Source organism: Neomonachus schauinslandi, chromosome 15 (assembly GCF_002201575.2).
Source record: "Neomonachus schauinslandi chromosome 15, ASM220157v2, whole genome shotgun sequence".
Taxonomy (NCBI): Eukaryota; Metazoa; Chordata; class Mammalia; order Carnivora; family Phocidae; genus Neomonachus; species Neomonachus schauinslandi.
The window spans coordinates 23,658,595-23,677,391 of NC_058417.1; the positions used below are offsets into that span (position 1 = coordinate 23,658,595).

The following is an 18,797-nucleotide window of genomic DNA, read 5'->3' on the forward strand; positions in this document are numbered from 1 at the left end:
ATGGGCTCAGCTAGACCCATTGCAGCTGCCTCTGAGTCTCTGAATGTTGTTTTAAAGACTTGAGCTGTGGTAGCTGTAATTCTTAGCAATGGCTTGTATGTTTGCAGAATGCTGCTATCGTAGTATTCAGGGAATTGTGGACTTTAGATAGCAGAAAGTAAGAGGCATTTTGTTTAAAACTTTGTCCTTTTATTAAATCCCTTCTTTTCATTTCTCAGTAAACAGATGATTCTGTTTTTTCCCTCTGAGGTTATTTTCCCATGGTTTGATACTTCCACTGTTTGATAAATTGTTAGGAAATATATTATGTGGGAATATGTTCAGATGGCTTCTTTCACTCATTTTGCTTCACATTCTGTGAAGAAATGTGGCAAATGATTTCATTCCCACTTTATTGGCGAAAAAGTTGAGGATGCAGTGGTCTTCAAGTTCATGTCAAGTCAGGATTTGAGGCCACCTCTAGTTAATACCTTTACTGCCTTGTCTTTGGCAGGTGTTCTACTTAGGTGTTTTACTTAATTTACTCTCTGTTGTGGATGCTGGGCAATGGTTTCAATTTGCTTATTCGTACTAGTGGGCAAACCATAATGTCCTGTGGAGTGTATCTCTTTTTCAGGTATTCTACCAAGTATTGTAACTTCTCTCTGCCTCGGTATTAGCCAGCTTCCTAAATTTCTTTGTCTGTGTTCTTGAGTTACAGGTCCCCAGGGATGAACCAATTCACATTCTGAATGTGGCTATCAAGACTGACTGTGATATTGAGGATGACGGACTGGCAGCTATGTTCAGAGAGTTTACCCAACAAAATGTAAGTCCTTGGTTGGGTGGAAACAGATGGTGGCTGCTTTCTTGCTGGTGTATCTTACCCATCCTTTTATCAGTCGCTACTTATTAGGCCTTCACTGATAATGGCTATGTCTTTTACATAGTTCTGCCTGTAGGGGTAAAATTCCAAAGTGATTTAATAGTACATAATCAATGTCTTACGTCAAGAAATATAGACCTCAAGTGTTCAAAATGTTTTAAGGAAAGTAAGTTGTGTTCCTAAATCTTTCCCAGAGCTCTGTCTTGAACTTCCATTCACCTGCTGAATATTTACCTTTGGTGACTTTACTCCACATGTCTAGGCCTAAACTCCCCTGAGTTTCCTTCCATGTCCTTCCCTTGCCTCCCTTGAAAATATCAGTTACACTTCCATCAGCCTTTCAATTTTTTGTCCCTTGGATATCTTGTTGACATCAAATGTCATACTTTAAACCTAAATTTCCATCTTTTTCCTTCACCTCTATATGACTCCCCCAACAATCCCCCCATCAAAAAAACCAAAACAAACCCAAATAACCAAACCCTTTACTCTCCTGGTCATTCAGAAATCATTGACTTCTTCCTTTCCTTGCTGTTCCATTAATACCCCTCTACCCGCAGTCTATACTTGTTTATTTCTATCTGGCCAGTCACCAAGGTCTGTGAGGTTTTTCTTTGCAGTGTCTATTACCCTTTCTCAGTTTCTTAATTCTGGACTGCCATCACTCTAGTGTAAACTCTTGCCTCACATCTGAGGCACGGCAACAGGCTTACTTGTGATCCACCTATATTCCCCTTGTTCTTCCCCCAGTTTCCATTCTGCCTACCCCCACAAAATTAAATGTCCAAAATGCCCCCTTATCAAGTTTTTCTCCCACTCAGCAATGGTTCTCACCCTCACGATACGTGATGTGACATGCCTTAAATTCTGGTTTCTGTTATATAATCTACCAGCAGGTGCTCAAGGGGCCTTAATCTACTTGAGCTTGAACTTTTCCCCACGTGTACAGTAGAGTAATTCCTGACTAATCCAGGCCTATGGGATTGTGATAAGGTGCAAATGAAAAAAATTCACATAGGAGTTCTTTATAAATAAAAAGTGTTATTACTGCTAATAAATGTATGCTGACCAATTAGAAATGCAAGGAAGAAAAGTACATTTTAGTGAGGGCTACTCAAAGAAGTCTTCATGAAAGATAAAGTTTGAGACAGCTCTTAAAACAAGCAGGAGGAAAGGAGAGAAGGAGGGGAGGCGGGAGGCTTGTGATGCCAGCTCTAGGGGGCTCAGATCTAGGTGCTTTAGGAAATAATACATTCTTGGTCCTGAAGTTGCTTATAGTCTAGTTGGAGGGAATGGTTAGGCATGCTCAAATAATCTGCAGTTATATTACTTTTTTTTTTTTCTTTTTTAGGATTCTAGTGATTTAATGCAGTTGTATTTCATTGTGACATGATAGATGTCAAAGCACCTCTCTTCATCTGCCCTTAATGACAAGACCCATGTGCTTTCTTTGAATGGAAAATACCTAGCTCATAGTGCTTATTATAAAGAAAGAAGTCAGTAGATGTTTTTTAAAATTTAATTTCGCATTATAAACAATTAGTGCCATAGGCATTCACAGCATGCTAATGGTAGGTACTCAGGAAGAGATGGTCACTTTGTGCTTCACGTGAGCCTTAGCATTTAATCCATTATACTCTCACAGCACATAAACTGACTGGGAGACTGTAGTGCCCAACATGAGGAAAAGGTATTTCCAGAGAAATGAAGGTACGGGACATGCCTGAGAATTTTTCTTTAGAAATTTACCTTCCTTCTTGCCCTGGACTAGTGACTGCCTAGAGACCTGAGACCAGTGACCAAGGTAACCTCAGCTGGAAGAGATCTAATGTTGTGTGTGGCTGCTGACTCTGCTGCTTGATGAAATAATCTGTGGCCATTTCTTCCCAGGTTTTGAGGCATTAATTGCCTATATTTCATTGTTCTGACCTCAACTTTAGGCTTTTTATTACCCTCAGAACCAAGTCTTCTCTATCATCACACGTTGATTTAAAGAAGCAGTTTCCTTATTTTCACTATATATATTTGTAACATTAAGTGGCAATAGGAAATTGCCTTTTCCCTTTACCGAACTTACAAACCGAGGCACAGAGAAATCCAGCATCTTTGTGTATGGCTTTTTGGAAGGCTAAGGGTACACTGTGCTAACATTCTAAGCCTAGAAAAGCTATTCACTGCATCAGGTACTGTGCTTATCTAGGAATATTTGGCATTTTCACCTCCTTGTTTTGGGGGGGAAAAACATAAAAAGGAAGAAAAAGCAATTAAAAAAAACCTGAAGTCATAACTAGTTTTGTTTTTCAGTTCTTGATCATGCTCCTAGTAGTTCAGAAAAAGTTTTTTTTTTTAAAGCACACATTAAACTATCAAATAGGTTGATCCAAATTGTCCAAATAATCTTCTAGTCCCAGCATGTCTTTTTTTCTCTCATAGAAATTAGGATCATATATTTGTAAATGACTTGTGGAGGAGATTGAAGCAGTCAGTGTAAATGGAGTTTCTCCAGGTGCTGACGCCTAATCGCTGGGTAATAGCTGTGGACTTGCTGTGAGACCCGCATTATTACAATGTAATCAGAATCCTGTTGCTCTGCTGTTATTGTCAGCCACTTGTGGAATTTTAAAAGCAATAACAATTTTGATTTTAAATCATGGCATTATTAAAGTTATTTTCTTCCCTTGCCAGAACACAGCTATTGATGCTTGTCTTTGAAGGACTTGGCTGTAGTGGAATTCTTTGTTGGTTTTGGGGAAAAAAAAAAAACGTTTCTGTTTCTGGGCATGCTGAAAGACAGATAACCACCACAACCCCCACTCGGCTCTGTTCTTTTAAAATAGTTTTTTTCTTATTGTAGTATCATTACTTGGTTATTTACACTAATGGGTATGATGCTAGTACAGATCATTTTAAAATGTTATTAAGCCAAAATTTATTCATGTTTGGCCTGGGGATTTATTATTAGAAAATTAATTTTTCCAGTTATCTTTTGTTTATGCTGTTAATTTTATTACTAGGCAGTGCCATAGTGGAAATGGAGAAGTAGGAGGAAAATGGCTCAGGAATGTGCTTATTTATAAGAGGAAGCTAATTTGGATGTAAAAAATTCATAGTATCGTGAAAGCTAAGAATTGACTTAATGAACATAGCTCTTGGTTCAGGTTATAGCAAGGGATGTGATCAAACTAAAGTCTGAATGTAGGTTGTGAAAGTCCACATATTTTTTTCTATTTGTGTTATTCATATATTCTCTCAGGCCATTCAGATGGTGGAATTGCCTTTCTTTTTGTTGCCACATAGCCCCTCTTTGTTAGGGACCTTTAAAAGCATGTCTCTTACTTAATTTTTTTTAAATTTTATTTTATTATGTTATGTTAGTCACCATACAATACATCATTAGTTTTTGATGTAGTAATATTCTTACTTAATTTATTAACCTGCTTCTTTATCTCTACTTTGGGCATAAGTGGGCAGTACAGTATAGAGGAAGGCTTAGATCTGAAGGCCCAAGGCTCATGTAAGGGTCTATCTCGAAACCTCTGGTCTCTTTTGACTCCTGATAGACTCCTTGCCTGTGCCAAGTGAAGATGTAAATAACCACTAAGTTTAAAAGCCTGTTAAACATTGCTTTACCAGTTTTTAAAGAGAATCTTTTTTAAAAATACCTTCATGTAAAGCAGGGGGGAAATGTTTTAGAAGAACTGAAAAGGTCAGGACTTAGTTGAATTCTAGGAATGCAGTATCTGATGATAGGTAATATCTGTAAATAACAGTGTAGCACCTGAATTTTCTGTTTTATGGAAATTTCTTCTTTTCCCTCTACCTGATTACATTTAGCTTCTGTATCAGTATTAATTTTCACAGTTGAATACAGGCCCACCAGGTGTGATTTTATGAGCAGAAATTGTGTTAAGATTCACCTTGATGTAAATCAGTCCTTAGAGAATTTAGGTGACTTCGTATGATCCTTCCCTACAAAGTTCTCCTTCAGTTTTGTCCAGATCAATATATGAAACCTAGTCCACCGGAGCCAGGTTGAGATTTATTTGCAAGTTGAAGGTACTGAGGCAAGATGTAGAGATCCAAAAAGGGTGCTTGCCCAATCAGAGCTTTATGAAGACCAAATGGGGTAAAATTGAAGATGAAAAGAGATCTCATCTGTTTTCTGTTTTACGTGTTTGTTTGTAGAAAGCTACCCTGGTTGAGCGTGGGATACGGCGCCTTACTTTCCTGGTTGCACAAAAGGTACTGGCATGTGAATGATACCTCTCCAATGTGTCTTACGCTGCTGCTAGAACTTTTAAAAATAAAATATGGGATTATAATCATATACTTACTTGTAGAACCTATGCAAATAAATAATTCTATAAATTTAATCAAGAAAAAAACATTAATTTAACTCGTTGCCTTTTACTTAATTCATTTTTAATTCTATTACTGATTGCCAGCTTCTGTTTTTCCTTCTTTTCTGTCGTTCATTTGAAAGGATTTCAGAAAACAGGTCAACTGTGAGGTGGATCAGAGATTTCATGTAAGTAAAAGGAACCACAATGAAAGATTATTTACTGTTTTACCTGTTTGCCACTGATTATTTAAATATATAGAATATGTGTGAGTTATTTAAAAGGGCTGAACTGATGTTTGGTTCTTCTTTTAGAATGTGTTAAAATGAATCTTCCACTTCTGTAAGAGTGTGCAAGCTGGTGGTGGTTTTTTTTTAACCCTATAATGAATTCTCAGTATCACTCTGAGAAGTAGTTAAGGATGAACATATGTGTTTATCCAGATGACTAAGGAAGAAGCAGGAACTAACTAGTAATTTCTTCTGTGTACATAGTGAATAAGGGACTCAGTAATCAAGAACTGCCGGCTGAGGGGTGCTTGGGTGGCGCAGTCGGTTAGGCGTCCGACTCTTGGTTTTGGCTCAGGTGGTGATCTCAGGATCCTGAAGTCGAGCCCCTTGTCAGGCTCTGAGCTCAGCACGGAGTCTGCCTGGGTCTCTGTCTCCCCCTGCACCTCCCCTCTGCTCTCGCATGCTCTCCCTCTCTCTCCCTAAAATAAATAAATAAATCTTTAAAACAAAACAAAATAAAAAAACAACTGCTGATTGTATTTTGGGGTCTTGGCTTCTACCAAAGTTGGATTCAAGTTCTGTTCTTGAGAATTCTCAATTCTGAAATGAAAAACAGTCATTTATTATTTAAAATATTTTAACAGAATCCAAGTTGGTGTTTTTCTTGTGTTAATTCTAGGAACAGGAAATAAATAAAATTTTTAAGCATTAAATTGCTTGTTCTCCCGTTTAACTGAGTTACCTATTAATATTTATGGAATTAACAATTTTGTTGAAAAGAGAACTAAGTTAATAGCCTGGCATCTAAACTATGGTATATCCATGATCATACCTAGTATGATAGCCATAAGGTCAAAAATGCAGTTTACAATCAGGATGTCATTTTCTAAAATGACTGATTATAGTCAACATATTTCTTTAAAAATTGACCTAATGCAACTGAGTAAAATTCCAGAAGATATTAGGTTGGAAGTCTTAATTTTCCTGATAAGAATTGTGTTTTGTTTTGCTTTAACAATTAAGATAATTAAGTCAGTTTTCAAGCACTGCTCATTTGCAATAATGAAGATAGCTTTGGGGATTCTGGAAAGGACTTTCTAAATTCAAGAACCTATGTGTGATTGCTTTTATTGCTCTTTGTTTATTAGGTCTGTAGTACTTGACATATTGTTTTCCTTCTCACAGTTCACCTTGTTGGTCTAGTCTATAGAGAAACAAGAAACACTATCCTACAAGCTAAAGAGCTAAGATTTTCTGAAATGCTTTAGGAAATGTTGTGGACTGCACAACTTCCCTGTGTTATTGATGTCAGGAAATCAAGCGGAGTGCAGATATATATCAATCAATAACTTTAGATAGGAAAGTAGAGGCAGTGGAGAAGTATGAGGAGCTTAAAGAGAACCCTGGGGCTTTAGGAAGAAAAATCAGGAGCTTAGAGTATAAAATTGATTCTTGGGATAGAATATGGGAGCCCATGAATAAATAGTATGGCTGGTAAATGCTGATCAGAACTAAGGTAGACATGCCAGACTGAGACCTGGGTTTGGAAGAGTATTGGGCTAGGTTCTATTTTTTTTTTTTTTTTTAAGATTTTATTTATTTATTTGACAGAGAGCACGAGCAGGGGGAGCTGCAGGGAGAGGGAGAAGCAGGCTCCCCGCTGAGCAGGGAGCCCTGTGTGGGGCTCAATCTCAGGACTCTAGGATCATGACCTGAGCCAAAGGCAGATGCTTAACTGACTGAGCCACCCAGGCGCCCCTGGGCTAGGTTCTTAAGTCTTAATGTGATATTTCAATTCTCACTGACTTTGGAGTAATATAATATTCTGGGAAATAATAGTGAACTTGTAAAGTTATTTTCTTTTCCCTAATAGTTCAGATGGAGTCTTCATGTCTATAGCACAGAACTGGTTTCCTATAATAAGCAGTCCGTGATAAATTAAAACCCTCCACTAAAACTTCTAAAAAGCCAAAGTGATTAATTCTCACGGGCATTATTTTTCTTTTGTACTTTCTTACCTCTGAATCTATGTCATGTCATAGAGTGTATCTACAGCTTTAAAACGTTGTTGTTGTTTTTTTTCTCTCTGCTATCCAGTAGGTTAAATAGGGACTTATATAGGCAAAATCTTCTAGGAAATGAGCCCAGTAGCTGGTGTTCCCCAGCAATCATTGTCCGGTTCCTATTTATAGTGGCATCAAGTGGGAAATCTGTTAAATTATCAAGTGTCTTGTCACGAGTGTAGGAAAGGTTGCTTTAGGACGTAGAGAACATTAAGGTTTAGGTTTGGACTGGATTTTCTCTGAAGAATTGAATGGCAGAGGAGTTGGGGTGCTTTTATGTTAGGCTCCTTAGAAATGATTAGTGGTTATGCAGGGGGCAAGGCCAACTATTACTGAGCTCCATCCAGGATCCACAATAGCCAGCAAGCCTTGGCAGGAGTCGTACAAATCCAGGGCTCACTCTCATGGTACTGCTGTGAGTTCCTCTGCTGGTAGTAGCTTGCCATTCATGAAGGATGCTTAGCCTTTGTCATGTCATTTGATGTGTGCTTGCCCCATAGTTAGTGTAGTGTGAAAAAGAGGAAGCTTTCTGGGAGTGTTAGAGATGAATCCCTTGATCTCTCTGGCTTCTTGGTAATCCACTGTGATGTATGCAGCCTCCCCTGTTCTACACTGTGAAATCCCTATATTATTGAATAGAAGAGAGAACGCGCACATGAGGGGGCAAGGAGAGGAGGAAGGTTACCAAGTACAACACTGGCTGGTGTGGAATGAGGCCGCTAAGCTGTTGTATGGCCCTCTGGCTGCTTCAGAACCAGAACCAGCCCATGAGTGAGACAGAGGAGAGATTCCTAGAGAGCATGTATATTGTTAGGTCCTTCTTCAGATGCCAGTGAAAACTTCCTTGTCTAATTGCCACAGTCCCCCAAGAGCTGAGCACTAGAATGTCTGCTGCTGCCTTTAGTCTCTTGGAGACTCTCTTAGAACCCGGAGCCTGTCCTTCCAGGCTGGCCCTATCCACCAGCAGTAAGGAGGCTGTCTCCAGGCTGTTTCCATGGCCGTCTAATTAAATCAGGTGCCCAAAACAGGACCCGAATAACTGCTTAACATGGATATTTACACAAAGTTTAAGGCCAACCCATCCTTGTAAATATCTCCTCCATATTAAAAAAAAAAAAAATTGAAGCTTTGAAAGCCAAAGAACAGGGTCTTTGAGTTTCTGTAGCTGAATAAGCTGTCCAGTTTTATGTAGTATTTAAGTCTCTTAGTTTCACTCACATTTCGGATCTACAATTCCAGAAAGTGCAGCAGAAGGTGCTGTTTGATTGGGATGTATTATGCTTTTTGAAGCTTTCCATATTTTTTTTTCTCAGTGCAGTTTTGTTAAGGGTACTAAAATGCAAATTTTCAGCATTTCTTCTGATCCTTTGCAACCTAAACAAAAGCATTAGGTCCAAACATGGTGATAAGATTCTAAAATCAATTTTTCATCTAAGTTTCCTTTTGCTTCTTGTTTGAAAGAATTTATGAGATTTAAAAAATTCTGCTATTAGTCACCTAGGAGATAGTTGTAGTTTTACCAGTTTTGTAGGAGTGATTCCCACTTTAAAATGGTTTGGATTATTTGGGCCTGAAGGAAGAACCCACTATCAAAAATAGTTATCATGGTTAGTAGTTCATTTCTTTAAAAAAAATTGTATGTCAATTATATCTCAATAAAGCTGGGAAAAAATTGGTAGTTTTGTTTGCTAGTGGATCAACTATTAGTTTTTCAGAAGGTTTGGTTTGGGGTTTTGTTTTAATTACAGTCTATATAATTAGTTCTCAGCATGTTGAGGTAAAAGAGAATTGCACCAGCAAGTTTCCAATTTCTTCATCTCATTAGGTTTTTAACACGATTATTAGTATCATAATCAGCTATGATGTTTTCTGTTGCAGGTTTTCACATTCTCTGATTTGCAGGGTGTCTTGATTGGCTAATTTAGGCAAATTATTTTGATTGTCTTGATGATGGTTGGCTGATTTGAACACAGCAGGGGTATAATTTCTTCCTGAGAAATGTTGCATTCTTTTGGTTTTTGGTACCAGAACACTAAGAGGATTTTTCTTTATGTACATTCAATTATGATATTTACCCATAACACTAGTAGAATGCCTGGAAAGCAATTACATTAGTGATGGAATAAGCATGAATGCTGTTAGTGCAAAAATTGGAAGTTTCAGGATGAGGTAGGGTGAAGGAATTTACTACAACTATAGGTCCAGACTTCTGCATTTCTTCTTCTCTGTGTTTCTGTGATTTTTTGAGCACCGAAAGAGGTGACTTGCTATAAAAGTCTTCAGAACTTGTATAGCTTTCCAAGGATCGCTCAGTAATCCTGGTTTCTCATCGCACAGAACTTCTGGCCATCTCCTGTTCTGAATGCTTCACACTTAAATTGAGGACCTCACTGTGGAACTAAAAAATTTGCTCAAAAGTTTAAAAAGAAAAAAGTTTGCCTGTATCATCTCATAACACTTTTTCTTAACGAAAGTGGTTTTTTTATTTTGGTAGTCTTTGCCCATCTCTGTCAAGAATTAGTCAGCCTCTTTCATTATTTGTTGTAAATTTGTTCCATTCAGACTGTTTGCTTCCCATGCCTTTCAGTTACTACAAATTTTCTTAATTGGCTGAGTAGTAAAGACAGTGTTTTTTGGTTACTATTGTGATGTTTTTGAAGAAAAATGATTTTGATCCTGCATATATACACACTTGAATAAATGGTACACTAAATAAATATTTTAATTAATAGTTCTGGCAGAATAGGGTGTATGCTTAAGAGACTTTATTATGATTTTCCTTGCCTCTTCTTTCAGAAAATTTCATGGGAGGATTTTATTACCTTTCCTTTTTTTGACCTGTGTTGCTTTTTTAGCTAATGCTCTGAAAGCCATACCTCTCAAGAATAAAACCAAAACTAGGCTATATAAAGCCATGAGCATGAAATCTACTGACAACTCAGCTGAACATCTTCCTGCTTAACCTTGAAGTCATCCCCATGTTCTTCACTATCATTCAGGGGAATTATTTAGAACAAAACATCATCAGTAAAAGATCAGTGCTGTGTAAAACCCACTTTCAAAGGGCTTTTAAAGACCCGAGCCTGGACAGGGGATTTCCTGGGCTTGCTAAACAAGCTCCTAAAAGCCTGTTAAATGCAGTTTTATAGTCAAAATGCCAAGGAAATATAAAATGATTTATTAACTGTGTAAGCTTTAGTTAAGGTATGAGGTGTAAATACCTGTGGAAAGTATTCAAGCTCTCAGTAAATTCAAGAACCACAAGTTTTCAGCAGGAGTTTTGCTTTGCTTTTTTCCTTTAAAGCCTTAATTTCTGTTTTTTATCTCATCAAGAAGTCGTCTAAATAAGGAATTTGGATTATGACAAGAGTAGAAAGGTAGGGCCCTACCCTTGAGAGAGAGTGGTAGAAATGAAAGGGTGTGGGCTCTGGCAACAGAGACTCAAGTTCACGTTCTGGTTCTATGATCTTGGGCATATCACTTGGCCCCGGCTTCCTCAGCTGTAAAATGGGTCATCATATATACCTGAGAGGTTGTTGAGAGCACTTGTTCAATGGAACAGCACATAAGAGCGCCTGCCACCTAGAAGGCTTTCGGTTCATGTTTCCTTCATGCTTCCTGAAGCTCATTGAGGGATATTTAGGCAGCTAGCTAGTCCTGGTCTCTCTGCCTTGTACCAATAAGTGTTTGATTATATTGCACTCATAATGAAGAAGGTACCTGATGAAATCTCCTCTAGAGGCCGATAGTAATGACTTGATTCCAACACTGCTAGTAGAGCCTCTCATCCGAGAAACAGGGGTATTTGGTGTTAATAAGTTAAATTTCAGAAACTAATGGACTCTGCTAATTGAATTCATCTTTGTTAATTAATAAGGTTCTAGGAAATTGGTTGCTTTGTTGTGTAATGCCCTGCAAAAGAGCAGTAAGACCTAATGACTACAAGTTCCCTAGTTCCGTCCCATTCTCTCCTATACATAGAGTGGTGGTGACCAAAGTAACATCTTATACTTTTCTTTGTCTTGAAATATTATTGTTTAAACCCTTGGAATTATTGACTTGAGAGGGAATGTGGACAAAAACATGGATTGGGGATCCTGTGCTATCTGGCTGGTTTACATTTTAAGTTTCTTAAGGAGAAACTTGGGAAATCAGTCCAGTGACTACTTTTGCAATGCTGCAGCATAAGGGTATATTAGTTTTATTTGCCAGGTTGTGCCAAAAGCAACACCTGGGAAGATTTTTTTTTCACTTGGGAGATGAAAAAAATACTAATTTTTTTTTCCTAGGAGAGGGTAGCTATTAAAGTTAGGATAATAGTGTGGTGATTTCATATTTGGAAGTGGGGTCAAAGTGGTAGCTACCCAGAAGATCATTCATATTCCCCAGGCTAAGCTTAGGTAAGGAGCATGTTTTCTAGGAACTGCCTTCTAGATGCTTCACTGTTTCTATACTTACGATGTGTTTATCCCCAAAGAGCCATATCTGTGAAAGACTGACACGTTTTCCCCTTCTTTAACACAGAGAGAATTTCCTAAATTTTTCACCTTCCGAGCAAGGGATAAGGTAAGGACTGATTCCTTCCCACTTTTTTTTTTTAATCTTCATTTTGTTCTTAAAAACCCAAGAACGGCTTATTTTTGCCATTCTCCTTTCTCTGACTGAACTTGTGCTTCCCTTTGCCTTACATGTGTCTTGGAACTAAAGAAGACTCCTTTCTGAAGGAATTTGGTTTAGGAAACAATCAAATGTATCCGGAGAAAGCGATAACTTTCACAGTTCTCCCTACTCTTTAGGATGATCCTAATGATATAATATTAAAGGACTACTATACTTAGTAGTAGTATTCTTGTCACCCACAGACAGTTCATTTATACCCAAGTCTTGTTTATGTGCATTTTTTTTTCAATTTTGAAATACAGAATTTCAGACCATGTTGGTTTCTTCCTGTTACCGGCTTTGACTCTCCCTCTCCATTCACTCAGTTGACATGTGCTCTGGAAGAACGATTTTATTTCAACAAAACATGCAGTAAATGTAAACATAACTTTTAAAAAAGATACATAAATAGTTATATATCTATAGGGATGGAGAATATTCCAAAGCCAAATATTTTTATTTTTAAAAATTATATGATGTTTATTTGTTGAGTATTTCCTGTGTCATTGATACTGTGCCAGAAATAAGAATATAAAACCAGGCCCTGCCTGTAAACATTTTAGTTGGGTAAACCCAAAACACTGGTATGTGAAGTAGATATTAATATGACGCAGTCTGGTTAATTATCAAAAATGAATTGTATAGACAGTAATGCAGTGAGAGTTCTGAGGGAATTGGTGTTTTTGTTTGCTTGTTTTTAATGGTGAACATCACCACTTGTAAAAGCATAAATGATGAAAGCTTGGGAAGTAAATAGGCACTTCAGTCCCTAATCTTATGTAAGCTATAGCATTACCCTTGTATGTAGCTCATTTTTTGTTGCTTATTTGCACATCATCACTTATGTTTCTGTTTTCAAGCATCTCTTTTTACGTACATGTTCTTCATAATGTAATTTTGTAACTGCCTCTTGTGGGCTCTTTTGTTCTCCACTTTTGTGCTCAGTTTGAGGAGGATCGTATCTATCGTCACCTGGAGCCTGCCCTAGCTTTCCAGTTAGAGCTGAACCGGATGAGAAATTTTGACCTTACTGCCATTCCATGTGCTAATCATAAGATGCACCTGTATCTTGGGGCAGCCAAGGTGGAAGTGGGCACGGAAGTGACAGACTACAGGTTCTTCGTTCGTGCAATCATCAGACATTCTGATCTAGTCACCAAGGTGGGTACTGTACTTTGGTGGGAAGTCATCCCTGAGGGAAGGGACAGAGAAGCAGGCGTTGTTGAAAATCAGGTTTTCATTTTTTGAATCAAGACTCTTATTCTCATTCTTCCCACTCTCCCGTATCCGGCAGAAGTCTGAGAGTGCTTTCTCTCACAGAAATAAATATTCCATATTATAAAGGGCTTTAAAAAATTTTTTTTTTCTTGGTAGTGGGGAAGAAGCATGAAAGCACTCACTTGAGAGAAGCAAAAGCGTCTTAATGGAAAGATCACAGGGAGAGTTAGGTGATGATAGAAGATAAAGAGAAAAGTTAGAGATGGCCCTGTTGTAAGCCCATCTAGACATAGGGTAGTTTCTGTGTACAGCAAGGCACTTCCTGGCGCGTTAATTACTGCATCCCATAGCTATACCGTTTTCAGCTTTTACTTTCCAAACAGATTTACTTTCTAAACTGCTCTGTTTGCCATACCTGAAAAGTAATCCTATTGGAGGTATAGCTTTGGGGATGCCCAGCATAGCATGTCCACCTGTTGGAAGGAAATGGCTTGCTAGGAGGCAGGAGGAAGGGCTGCAGGAACTCTTTATCTGACCCTTGCCTGCCCCTGCCACCTACAGTCATTGAGCCGACTCTAGGGAGAAAGGTAACATCAGCAGGTGCTTTATGATTCATGACATACTACTACTCAAGTTATTATAATTTTCCAGTTCTTTATTGACTCTTCTAAAACACACTAATGTTGGTGGTGATTTTCTTCTTGCATAGGAAGCTTCTTTTGAATATCTACAAAATGAAGGGGAGAGGCTGCTCCTAGAAGCCATGGATGAGTTGGAAGTCGCTTTTAACAATACAAATGTTCGCACTGACTGCAACCACATCTTCCTCAACTTTGTGCCCACGGTCATCATGGACCCATCAAAGGTACATTTCTCCTTAGCTTCTCTTCCAGCACTACCAAACACAAGCAGAGAGATTCATCCATATTTATTCTCACTTGGACCTGGGAACAGGTACTCTTGGCCAGCTAGTTGAGCCCTTGATCTTTAAAGTTTACGGAATGCTTATGAGACAGGGTTTCCAGGAGGGTGTCAGAAATTCAATATAGCCACTGAGAGCAGACATCAAAATAGAAGGTGGTATGATATTATCTTGCTGGTCATTTATAAGCAGTACAAAAACATAAATTTCTTTCTGTTATTCCATGATATTTGTCATCATAGTGGTCCTGTTTTTATATGATTCCCTAGGATTTCTCATCTGGAATAACTTTGCTATTATTGGGCCTTTTGGCAAAATTGCTGCTGCTTTGCCCTAACTGTTACTTACCTGCTGGCCTTAGGGAGACAATACGCCTTCACAGAGTGTCTAACCTGTTTCTCTCCGGTATTTGTCCACAGGGAGAGAATTTGTTTGATGAGGAATTTTCACATGTATTATGTATGTTTTCTATCCTGAGGTTCTCTTCTAAAATTCATTCCATATAATTTAAGGAAGGAAAACAGGGTGATTCTGCACTTGACCTTTTATCCCAGGTGTAATAAAGACCGGCTGCTCTCTGTATTCCCTCTAACCTTTTTCTACCGTGGTATTGTGGAATTTTGTTAGGAGAACCAGTATTCCCCCTTCTCAAGATCAGTTGTAGGCATGGACTTTTGCTTTTTTGAACTTAATTTCTAAGACCTGAAAAGTCACTTTCTGCTTTTTTTTTTCTTCAAGACTCCAAATGACTGATAGGTTGCTTTACTCTGTCAGGAAAACCAAGGACCACTCCCTGAGTATCAAGTCTCATCATCTAGTTTAACTAAAGGTTCTCTTAAGCATTCTGGGACTAATGAGGCTGGAATACTGAAAATGGAAACCATATAACTATATATATTATATATAACTATATAACCATATATATTTTTAGGTTTGACTTAACCATTTCTCAGTGAGTTGTTTAATATCTGCCTCTCTGCCTCCGCTCGAAATACTCATACACCCTAGCTATGCCTTTCCAGTCATAGGAGCTGTCAGTTTCCCATATGTAGAGATTGTTGACTTTTGTTCCCTCACGAAAAGAACAGATAGATACCTCTTGGTTAACAAGCAAGTGTGGGACTAGAGAAGTCAAATCCTTGAAATCCATTCTAATCTAAGATTCTGTGGTGCAAAAACAGACTGCAGGGGTGGCACATACTTCAGAAGAACTGTAAGAGAAGGGTGGTAGAAGATATTTTTGATATTTTCTAAGTTGAGAAAGCATTTTAGATACTTCATTTAAGAAGACGTTAATTTTGAGTAGTATGTCCTAGCTGCCTACAGCCATATTGGGAAAACAAAATTTCACTTTCAAATGTCAGTAAGGAAAAATCCCATCTGAGGCCATTTGGTTAAAATAACTTGCCTAAACCTGAAAACTAGGAGTGCTAAGCTGCCTTGGTATAAGCCCTAGAGAAACTATGGAACATCCGCCTCATCTACTTAAATCCCAGTTGGACTTGGCAATGACCAAGCTTCAGAGCCCTGTTTAGAGAGAACATTCTAGCCCCACCTACGAATTGCCTCTCTTTAATTTGTGCAGTTTACCAAGAGGCATGATATAAAGTTTAATAAAATTGTATAGGAAAAAACTCATGGTGGTAATTGCTATGATGATTTAAGGTCCTGTAAGTGCAATGAAACATAGCTACCATGCATATAAATGCTACTTAATAGCTATTTAACTAGAGATTTTATTCTTATTTGGGGCTTTCTCTTAAATCCCATGGCTTGTAATTTTAGATATTGCAGATATTCGATATAGAATATGAATATCATTGGGAAAGGGGTAGGGAGTTGCATAGATTAGGATGTTGTGAGTCAGAGAACCCTACTCAAATGCCAGGCTGGCATGAAATTGTCCCTGATTTGTTCTAAGCGAGAGTAGGGTCAGGGAGAAATTATCTTACTTTTTATAAAGAATACATGTAGTGCCCATCTCCAGAAACCAGCACCTTTTTCCATTCCTTCTTTCCCAAAGATGGGCAGACCTGAAAACAGGTTCTAGTTACAAGGTGTTTAAGTTTTGTGCTTGGTGATGTGTCTGTGACAGATTGAGGAATCTGTGCGGAGCATGGTAATGCGCTATGGAAGTCGGCTGTGGAAATTACGTGTCCTCCAGGCAGAACTGAAAATCAACATTCGCCTGACACCAACTGGAAAAGCAATTCCCATCCGCCTCTTCCTGACAAACGAGTCTGGCTATTACTTGGACATCAGCTTGTACAAGGAAGTGACTGACTCCAGGACAGCACAGGTACAGCGGTCAAGCAGGCTCCTCAGAGTTTTGATTTGGTCCTAAAGATGAGCTACTTGTCCTTGTTAGGGAAGACCCAAACTCACAAGTCACATTGCTTCACGTAGTGGAGTTATCCTCTGTCAGCTTAAATGGTCACATGAATTTGAAAAACTTCATTTGCCTTATAAGATGTGCGTGTGTTCTTAATCATGGTGTTATGAAACCCTCAATCTTTTGTGACATACTGATGAGCCCTAACAGATGCCAGATGAACCTGACTCCCGAGATAATTCTACAGTTTAGGGTTCTTTTTTAGAGGGCTCTTGAGCTACCTGAACTACCTTGTCTGGTCTGATCTGTCCTTCTTCCTGTTTTCGGCCTAGATAGTCTATTCATTGGCAAGTAAAGAAAAGAGAATTGTTGAAGTATGTCACCAACTTTGATATTAAAGAAGGAAAATTTCAGTGTAATATAATAGCTTGAACAATGTCAAGCAGTGACTTTATCATATTTACCCATGATGTTATTCACATTTACACACGTTATTTTTCCTTCAGAGAGCTCAGAGTATTATATTTCTATAAAAGAGCAAAGTAGCGAACTTTAACCCCCTTTTCAGGTAGAAAAATCAAGAATGTGAAAATGGAAGATGACTCAGTAGATTGATTCTGTCATAACAGAGAATTCCTTTTAATCTATGTTACCACCTTCATTTCTAAGTATTTGTGCCATTTGTTATGATACTGGATTTAGGTTGGTTTGCCATGGCTCACATATTCTTAAGAACTGGGTTGTTATTTTAGGTTTTTGTCCTGAATTTGGGAAGTGCATTTCTTCTGGTTAAAGGATGACCTTGCTCCAGTATGTGTACACAAAGATCTCAGTTTGTTCTATGCATTGGGTACCAGGAAGAGATTATATGTCTCTCGTTTTTATCTATGTCCTTTTAAATCCAGGAATAGAGGCAAGAGAAGACATTTTTGCCAGTATTTTGAAGATGAATTTTAAAAATCTGAGTTTGGATAGTTGTCAGAGTGACCTTTCATTTTGTGCTTTGATTCCTAGTTAGATGGCCAGAGAAATCTATCCAGTGAGAAGTGAACAGTTAAAACAGAGAGAGAGTGAGCACAAGAGCATAAGGGGTGAGCAAGAGAAAGGGTATACAATAATTTTTGCTGCATTTGATGTTTTTCAGGACAACCTTAAAGACATTTTCAGTCAAAGCTTTCCATGGTCAGGGATATTTTTAATTAACTTCTACAGTGGCTTCAAGGCAGGTCTATTCTTGTGAAAAATAAGATGGCCACTTGAGATTTTAATGTTTTTGATAAATACGTTTGTTCTTCCTAAGGACTTTTTTTTTCTTTTTTTTTTATTAGAAAGCTCTTAGATTTCCCTCATTCTCGCCAGTGGTGGCACAGGGGCATGAAAGGCTCAGATGCCTTCAGTCAGGATTTAGTACTATGCCTGACACAAAATAAGCACTCAGTATCTGAAAGAATGAATGAGCTACCTTTTGCCTGAGGGAAAACCCCTATTACCTTGGGTCCTGCATATTTAGGAAGCCCTGAAAGAAGAGGTCTCCCTTAGGCTCTTCAGTGGAGAGAGTTCAGCGGCCACTGCTGAATGTAAACCCAGGAGCCCAAAAGCCCCTGGCTAGAGGAGGGAACCATCAAAAGAACAGCCTTCAGCTCTTCTGTGGTGCTCTTAATGTCTACCTGATGCTTATTGCCAATGTATTTTTTCCTTGTCTTTGTTCGAGTAAGTCATTATGGTAAATTTAAAATAATGTAGAACCCTGTGTATCATTCATTCATTTGTTCATCGATGTAACATCGATTGACCACCTATAGTGTGTCAGGCACTATGGATTCAAAGATAAAAAGTAATCTCTATTCTTGAGAAATTTACATCAGGGGGGAAGAAGACAGATAATTAGTTTCTCAGTAGTATGATTATGATTTGTGCTATAATAAAATAATAGTGGTGAAAGGTGTATGATACATATAATACATACATGTTTTCATGAACTTGTAAAACATACACTTTACCCATTTTTAACTCCTATGTCCATTATAGTACAAAAATGGAATTATTGTAGGTAACCGATCATTCAGTAGTATCCATTACCATCAGCCTCTTGCTCAGCACTTCATTTATTCTTTCTGACAACAAGAAGCAAGGTTGAGGGGCGCCTGGATGGCTCAGTCATTAAGCGT

The 18,797-nt window shown here is 38.2% G+C and overlaps 1 protein-coding gene across 2 annotated transcripts in view; it reads left to right on the forward strand.

The window, feature by feature from the left end:
- ACACA (acetyl-CoA carboxylase alpha) overlaps positions 1-18,797 on the forward strand; it is a 239,733-nt gene that overhangs the window by 122,562 nt on the left and 98,374 nt on the right. For both annotated transcript variants that reach the window (XM_044921884.1, XM_044921885.1), the window contains 7 exons: positions 701-808; positions 5,051-5,107; positions 5,349-5,393; positions 12,023-12,064; positions 13,103-13,318; positions 14,085-14,240; positions 16,393-16,596. In XM_044921884.1, the coding sequence (XP_044777819.1) occupies positions 701-808; positions 5,051-5,107; positions 5,349-5,393; positions 12,023-12,064; positions 13,103-13,318; positions 14,085-14,240; positions 16,393-16,596 (828 nt within the window). The remainder of the gene's footprint in view (positions 1-700; positions 809-5,050; positions 5,108-5,348; positions 5,394-12,022; positions 12,065-13,102; positions 13,319-14,084; positions 14,241-16,392; positions 16,597-18,797) is intronic.